Source organism: Rhea pennata, chromosome 2 (assembly GCF_028389875.1).
Source record: "Rhea pennata isolate bPtePen1 chromosome 2, bPtePen1.pri, whole genome shotgun sequence".
Classification (NCBI taxonomy): Eukaryota; Metazoa; Chordata; class Aves; order Rheiformes; family Rheidae; genus Rhea; species Rhea pennata.
In genome coordinates, this window is record NC_084664.1 from 743,841 (window position 1) to 751,919 (window position 8,079).

An 8,079-nucleotide genomic window follows, 5' to 3' on the forward strand; every position below is an offset into this window, starting at 1 on the left:
CTCTGGCTGCCGTGGCCGGTCCCTGCGGAGAGGACGAGGCGCTGGCGGCAGAGCGGCGCCGGAGCGCCCCGGAGCACCGCCGTCCCCGGGGCGTCGCGGAGTGGCTGCGCGTCCCGGCCCCCTCCTGCCCCCGAGCGCGCCCGCCGCGGGGCCTTATACCCGCCGGAGCGGCCGGCCCGGAGCCGCGCGCGGGGCCCTCGATTGGAGAATCCCCGGCCGGCTCCCAGCTGCCGGCGGCGGCATTGGCTGCGCCGGCCGAGCGGGATCCCCCCGCCGCCGCCCGGCCCCGTTTCTGCCCTCGCCGTTTCTAGGGCGAGAGCCCCCAGCCCGGCTCCCGCCCGCGCGGCACGTCCGGCATCCTGCGCCTCCCGGCGGGAGCCGGATCCGGGGCCGCGGCGCGGGGTGCGCGGCGTGCCGGAGCCGGGAGCGGGGAGCCCCCCCCCCCACGCCCGGGCAGGGCTGCGCGCGGCCGGGATCCGGCGGGGGCCGGCGCTCCCCCTCTGCCCGGCGCAGACCCGGATCTGCCTTCATCCCCGCATCCTGGCAGCGCTCATCCCGGCGAGGAATGCGGCGGCCGAGGGGCCCCTGCGGCGGGCCCGTCCGGCGGGAAGGGGCCCCGCGCGCTGCGTCCCCGCACGGCTGGGGCAGCTCCACCTGCCCCACGGACCTGCCCCACAGCCCCGGCTCTGCCCCAGCCCCTGCACGGGTGTCCCCAGGCCTTCGTCCCCATGTCCCTCTGCCGGGTCCCCATCCCGTGCCTCCATGCCCGTGTCCCTCTGCCCTTGTCCTCGTGCCCCCATGCCTGTGCCCGTGTCCCTGTGCCCATACCACGTCCCTGTGTTCACGTCCTCATCACCATGCCTGCATTCCCTCGTCCTCCTGCCCTCGCTGCCATGTCCATGTCCCTGCGTCCCCATGTCCACGTCCCCACGCCTGTGTCATCATGCTCATGTCCCTGAGTCGCCACCTCCATGTCTCCATGCCTGCAAACCTGGGTCTCTGTGTCCGTGTCCCTGTGTCCCCGTGTTGCTGCGTCCGTGTCCATGTTCCTCTGCTCTTGTCCTATTTGCAATGCCCATGTCCCCATCCCCATGCCCATGTCCCTGCACCCAGATGCTCATGCCTGTGTCTACAGCCCTGTGATCATCTCCCTATCCCCATGCCCATGCCCCTGTGCCCATGTCCGTGTTTCCCTATCCCCATGCCTCTGTCCCCATGCCCATGTCCCATTCCCTTCTCCTAGCCCCCATGCCTGTGTCTCAGTCCCTGTTGCCTCATCCCTGTGCCCACATCCCCAGGCCTGCGTCCATGTCCCTGTACCCATTTCATGTCCATGTCCCCAGTCTTGTTCAACTTCTTCATCAATGACCTGGATGAGGGGACAGAGTGCCTCCTCAGCAAGTTTGCTGATGACACCAAGCTGGGAGGAGTGGCTGACACACCTGAGGGCTGTGCTGCCATTCAGAGAGACCTGGACAGGCTGGAGAGCTGGGCGGAGAGGAACCTCATGAGGTTCAACAAGGGCAAGGCAGAGTCCTGCACCTAGGGAGGAATAACCCTAGGCACCAGTACAAGCTGGGGGCTGACCTGCTGGAGAGCAGCTCTGCAGAGAAGGACCTGGGAGTGCTGGTGGATGACAGATTGACCATGAGCCAGAGATGTGCCCTTGTGGCCAGGACGGCCAATGGTCTCCTGGGGTGCATTGGGAAGAGTGTTGCCATCAGGTGGAGGGAGGTGATCCTGCCCCTCTCCTCAGCCCTGGGGAGGCCTCATCTCAAGTCCTGTGTCCAGTTCTGGGCTCCCCAGTACAAGAGAGACAGGGAGCTACTGGAGAGAGTCCAGCGTGGGGCTACGAAGATGATCAGAGGGCTGGAGCACCTGCCCTATGAGGAATGGCTGCGAGAGCTGGGCCTGTTCAGCCTGGGAGAAGACTGAGGGGGGATCTTATCAGTGTGTACAAGTACCTGAAGGGAGGGTGTCAAGGGGACGGGGACAAACTCTTTTCAGTTGTCCCGTGTGACAGGACAAGAGGCAATGGGCAGAAATTGAAGCACAGGAAGTTCTGCCTGACCACGAGGCGGAATTTCTTCTCTGTGAGAGTGACGGAGCACTGGGACAGGCTGCCCAGAGAGGTGGTGGAGTCTCCTCTGGAGATCTTCAAGGCCTGCCCGGATGCAACCCTGTCTACCATGCTCTAGGTGACCCTGCTGAGCAGGGAGGTTGGACTAGATGGTCTCCAGAGGTCTCTTCCAACCTTACTGATTCTATGATTCTATGATCTCTGTGCCTATCTCCTCGTGTCCATGTCCACCTGCACGTGCCTGCCAGTCACTCCATCCCTGTGCCCACAACCCCATACCTGTGTCCATACCACCGTGCCCATCTCCCTATATCTGTGTCCACAACCCCAAGCTCATGTCCCAGTTCCCATGTCCCCATCCTGGTGCTCACATTCCCACACCTATGTCTCTGTCTCCCCATTGCAGTGCCCAGATACCCATGCCTATGTCCCCATGCTCATGTCATGTCTTTGTGCCCATTGCTCTGTCCCCATGCCCACATCCCCTTCCTGGTGCTCATGTCTCCATGCCCTGCCCACATCCCCCTGCTAGTGACCACATCCCCATGTCCATGTTTCTGTGCCCATCTCATGTCCATGTCCACGTCCCTGTGCCCACATCCCCACCGCAGTGCCCACATCCTCATGCCTGGTGCCCCATCCTGGTGCTCACATCCCCATGACCAGGTCCACGTCCCTGTGCCCATCTCCTCATGTCCACATCCATGTGCTCACATTCCCATTCCCATCCCAGCACCCACATCTCGATGCCCATGTCCCTGTGCCCACATCCCCATCCTGGTGCCCACGTCCTGGTGCCCATGTCTGTTCCTGTGTTCCCATGCCCACATACCTATCCTGGTGCCCATGTCCCCATGCACATGTTCTCATCCCCATGCCTGTGTCCCCATGCCCACATCCCCATCCCAGTGTCCACATCCTGGTGCCCTTCTCCATCCCAGTGCCGGCATCCCTGTGCCCATGCCCCCACCCTAGATTCTGTGTCTCTGTACCTGTGTTGCCATGCCCCTATCCTGGTGTCCATGTCCCCATGCCTACATCCCCATCTCAGCACTCACGTCCTGGTGCCTATATCCCCATCCCAGTGCCTGTGCCACTGTGCCCACATCACCATGCCCATGCCCCCATCCTGATGCCCATGCCCCCATCCCAGTGCCCTCATCCTCATGTCCAAGTCGCTGTGTCCATGTTGCCATATCCATGCCCCGGTGCCCACGTCCCCATGCCCCAGTCTCCATCCCGATGCCTGTGTTCCAGTGCCCATGCCCCCATCCTGATGCTCTCATCTACATCCTGGTGCCTGGGTCTCTGTCCTGATGCCCACATCCCCATGCCAATGTCCAGGTCTCAGTGGCCACACCCCCAACCAAGTGCTTGCATCCCAGTGGCCATACCCCCATCCTGATGCTTGCATCCCCATCCTGGTGCCCATATCCCCATCCCAGTGTCCAGGTCCTGGTGCCCATTCCCCCATCCTGGTGCCTGGGTCCTCGTCCTGGTGCCTGTGTCCCCATGCCTGCACCCCAGTGCCCATGATCCCATCCTGGTGCCTGTGTCTTGGTGCCTTCTTCTTGGTGCCCATGTCCTCATCCCAGTGCCTTGGTCCCCATACCCACATCACCATCCCAGTGCCCACACTGCCATCCTGGTGCCCACATCCCTGTTCCTGTATCCTTGTGCCACATCCCCATCCCAGTGCCACCTCTTCATCCCTGTGCCCATGTCCCTATGCCCACATCCCCATCCTGGTGCCTGTGTCTTCACCTCAGTGCCCACATCCCCACGCCCATGTCCCTGTCCTTGTGTCTGCATCCCTCTGCCTGTGCCCCTTCCCAGTGCCACATCTTCATCTCAGTGCCCACGTCCCCGTCCTGGTGCCTGCATCCCTGCACCCGCGTCTCCATGCCCACGTCCCCATCCCGGTGCCCGTGTCTTCACCTCAGTGTCCATGTCCCTATGCCCCTGTCCGCGTCCTGGTGCCTGCATCCCTGTGCCTGTGCCCCTTCCCAGTGCCACATCTTCATCTCAGTGCCCATGTCCCCACGTCCCTGTCCTGGTGCCTGCATCCCTGTGCCTGTGCCCCTTCCCAGTGCCACATCTTCATCTCAGTGCCCATGTCCCCACGTCCCTGTCCTGGTGCCTGCATCCCTGTGCCTGTGCCCCTTCCCAGTGCCACATCTTCATCTCAGTGCCCATGTCCCCACGTCCCTGTCCTGGTGCCTGCATCCCTGCACCTGCGTCCCCGTGGCCACGTCCCCATCCCGGTTCCCGTGTCTTCACCTCAGTGCCCATGTCCCTATGCCCCTGTCCGCGTACTGGCGCCTGCGTCCCCGCACCCGTGGCCCACCGCCCGTGGCCCCGTCCCCGCGGCCGCGCCCCGTCCCGCTGCCCGTGGCCCGGTGCCCGCGCTCCCACGCCCCCGTGGCCGTGGCCGCGCAGCCGCCGCGCGGGGCCGGGCGGTGCTCGGGGGGCAGAGCCGGGCCGGGCCGGGGCCGGGCCGGGGCCGCCCCGCCCGCGCCGCCGGGCCGCCGGGAGATGTAGTCCCTCTGCGCGGGGCGGCGCGGGCCGGCGGCGGCGCGGAGCCCCGGCCGGGCGGCGGCGGCGGCGGCGGAGGTAGGGGCCGGGGCCGGGGCCGGGGCCGGGGCGCGGGCCCCGCCGCGAGGCCGCGGCGATGGGCGGGGGGCTCCGCCGCCGGCCCGGGGCTGCTCCGCGCCGGGAGCAGCGGGCGGGGCTGCGCGGGGGCCCGGGGGCACCGGGCACGGCGGGGTCGGGGAGGGCAGCGGGGGGGCAGGAGGGACGAAGGTGTCGGTGGGCACGGGGGGGCGGTGTGGGGACAGGGCTGGGGGGCTTTGCTGAGGCAGTGGGGGGCAGCAGGGGTGGGGCAGGGGGGCAGGAGCCGGGGGTAGGAGGGAGTGGGAAGGAGTGGGGAGGCGGAGGGGATGGGGGAAACCGCCCTGAGGCAGGTGGGACTGGGGGGGGGGCATGGGTAAACGGGGAGGGGGCGGGGGGGGCAGCAGAGATGGGGTAAGGGGAGCTGCGGGGGCATGAGGAGTGGAGGGGCCCATGGAGGGCAGGGGGAGGGCTGGGGGGGGCAGGAAGATGGGATAGGAAGAGCCAGGGGCAGCTGGGATGGGGTCTGTGCTGGAGGGGGGCAGGTGGGATGTGCCGGGGGGATTTGGGGGGCAGCCGGGACGGGGTCTGTGCTGGGGGGAGACAGGCGGGATGTGCCGGGGGGATTCGGGGGGCAGCCAGAATGGGGTCTGTGCTGGGGGGAGGCAGGCGGGATGTGCCAGAGGGGATTCGGGGGGCAGCCAGAATGGGGTCTGTGCTGGGGGGAGGCAGGCGGGATGTGCCGGGGGGATTCGGGGGGCAGCCAAGATGGGGTCTGTGCTGGGGGGAGGCAGGCGGGATGTGCCAGAGGGGATTCGGGGGGCAGCCAGAATGGGGTCTGTGCTGGGGGAGGCCGGCAGGATGTGCCGGGGGGATTCGGGGGGCAGCCAGAATGGGGTCTGTGCTGGGGGGAGGCAGGCGGGATGTGCCAGAGGGGATTCGGGGGGCAGCCAGGACGGGGTCTGTGCCGGGCCCGCCCCAGCCGCCTCCCGCTGCAGGTCTCGCCAGGGCGCAGACGCCGACGACGCCAACGTCCCTCTCTCCCCCGAGCAGCAGCGGAGCTTGAGCAGCGGCAGGAGCGGGAGCGGCGGCACCGCGATGCCGGAGCATTTTGACGCCCCGTTTTCCCTGGGTAAATCCCGGCGCCGGGTCCGGCTCCGTCCCGCGAGCCAGGCGCCGTGCAGGGCCGCCAGCGCCCCGGAGCGCGCCCGGCTCCCCGCGGGGACTCGCACCAGCCCTGCTCCCGTCTCCCGCAGGCTCCTGCATGGCCAAGCCGGAACCCGTCCCGCTGGCGGAGCCGCCGGGGCGCGCGGAGGAGACGGAGGCGGCGGGCAGCGCCGACCCGGGTCAGCACGGAAGCAGGACGGAGGGGGACGTGGCGGTGCTGGGCGCGGGGCGGTCTCAGGGACGTTTTGCACCGCCGGGCTCCCCGCGGGGACCGCGCGGGGCTGCCGACGCGGGCGCAGCCCCAGCGGTCCCAGGAGCCCGGCTTTACCGGTGCTTTCCTCCCCAGCAAGGTGGGTTGTGCCCAAGTCGGAGGCGATGGCTGATGGCGACGGCGAGGAGCAGCCATGCGGCGGGGAGCGGGCGGCCGCGGAGGAGCCGACGAGCCCGGAGTGCGGCCACGCAGGTGAGTGCCCACCTCGCCGCGGGCTCCGGCCCTGGGCGCACCGAGCGGAGCGGTGCGGTGCGGTACAGCGCCGGCGCTCGCCGCTCAGCGCCCGCCGCCGCGCGGCGTCCACCCTGCAGGCGACTGGCTCATCCGGAAGGTGAAGGTGAAGGTGGAGGAGGAGGACGAGGAGTGGGCGTGCAGCCCCGGCGCCGGAGCCCTGCCGGGCGGCACCGCGGTGCACAGCGCCTGCAAGCTGGAGCAGCCGAGCCCGGAGGAGCTGGGCTCCGGCGGGCGGCCCGGCTGCGGCGCGGCGCTGCCGGGCGGGAGCCCGTGCGGGCAGTGCGGGGCGCCCGCCCGGGAGCGCCCCTTCGCCTGCGCCCAGTGCGGCAAGGGCTTCAGCAAGAAGGCGCACCTGACGCGGCACCTGCGGGTGCACACGGGCGAACGGCCCTTCCCCTGCGCCCAGTGCGGCCGCCGCTTCCGCCAGGAGATCCACCTGCGCTCCCACCAGAAGACGCACACGGGCGAGCGGCCCTTCCCCTGCGCCGAGTGCGGCCGCCGCTTCCGCAAGAAGACCCACCTGGTGCGGCACCAGCGCACGCACACGGGCGAGCGCCCCTTCGCCTGCGCCCGCTGCGCCCGCCGCTTCGCCCACAAGCAGCACCTGCTGCGGCACCTGCGGCTGCACGCGGAGCCGGCGCCGGGCGCTGAGCCCCCCGCCGCCGCCGCCGCGCCGCCGCCGCCCCCCGAGCGCAAGCCCTTCGCCTGCCCCGAGTGCGGCAAGAGCTTCGGCTGGAAGAAGAACCTGGCGTCGCACCAGCGGCTGCACCTGGAGGGGCGGCCCTTCGCCTGCGCCGAGTGCGGCCGCGGCTTCGGCGACAAGCGCCGCCTCGCCGCCCACCTCCGCGGCCACATGGGCCTCGAGCCCTACGCCTGCCCCGACTGCGAGAAGACCTTCAGCCGCGAGCCCAGCCTGGCCGCCCACCGGCGCAGCCACGCGGGCGAGCGCCCCTTCGCCTGCGCCCACTGCGCCCGCGCCTTCGCCCTCGAGCAGCACCTGCTGCGGCACCTGCGGGTGCACGCGGGCGAGCGCCCCTTCGCCTGCGCCCAGTGCGGCCGCCGCTTCGGCTCCCGGCCCAACCTCGCCGCCCACGCCAAGGCGCACGCCGGCGCCCGCCCCTTCGCCTGCCAGCAGTGCGGGCGCGGGTTCGGCCGCAAGTCGCACCTGGCCCGGCACCAGGCGGTGCACACGGGCACCCGGCCCCACGGCTGCGCCCAGTGCGGCAAGCGCTTCAGCGCCAAGACCAACCTGGCGCGCCACCAGGCCGTGCACACCGGCCACCGGCCCTACATCTGCACCCAGTGCGGCCGGCGCTTCAGCAGGAAGACGCATCTGCTGCGCCACGAGCGCACCCACGCCGCCGCGCCCGCCCCGGCGCCCGCCCCGGCTTCTCCCGGCGGCGGGGCGGCGGGCTGAGAGCCGCAGGCGCCGCTGCTGCGGCTGGAGCCGGCGCCGGCGGCCGCCCGGGGCTGCTCCGGCTGCCTGCGGTCCCCACGCGTCCTTGGTGCCGGCGCAGCTCGCCGGTGGCTGCGGCCTGGCGCCCTCCCGGCGCGGCTCCAGCCGCAGCCTCCCACAGCTTGCAGAGGCGCCGCGAGCGGCTGCAACGCGGGGAGGGCTGCAAGGGGGCCGGGAGCAGCACTGGGCGCAGAAGCTGCAGTCTGGAAATAGTCCGGAAACGCTCTTGAAATCCCCCGAGCCCGGGTGGCATCAGCCCTT

The 8,079-nt window shown here is 69.9% G+C and overlaps 1 protein-coding gene across 1 annotated transcript; it reads left to right on the forward strand.

The window, feature by feature from the left end:
* The first annotated feature begins 4,649 nt into the window (after nucleotides 1-4,649).
* Nucleotides 4,650-7,779, forward strand: ZNF467 (zinc finger protein 467). The gene is made up of 5 exons (XM_062570834.1): nucleotides 4,650-4,693; nucleotides 5,689-5,822; nucleotides 5,947-6,036; nucleotides 6,204-6,320; nucleotides 6,440-7,779. The coding sequence occupies exons 2-5, from the start codon at nucleotides 5,789-5,791 to the stop codon at nucleotides 7,777-7,779; spliced, it is 1,581 nt and encodes a 526-aa protein (XP_062426818.1). The 5' UTR covers nucleotides 4,650-4,693; nucleotides 5,689-5,788.
* Nucleotides 7,780-8,079: the final 300 nt, after the last annotated feature.

Coding starts and splice junctions, on each gene's coding strand:
- ZNF467 (XM_062570834.1), top strand. CDS start 5,789: ATGCCGGAGCATTTTGACGCCCCGTTTTCCCTGG. Junction 6,037..6,203: donor GGCGGGCAGCGCCGACCCGG/GTCAGCACGGAA, acceptor TTTCCTCCCCAG/CAAGGTGGGTTGTGCCCAAG. Junction 6,321..6,439: donor CCCGGAGTGCGGCCACGCAG/GTGAGTGCCCAC, acceptor TCCACCCTGCAG/GCGACTGGCTCATCCGGAAG.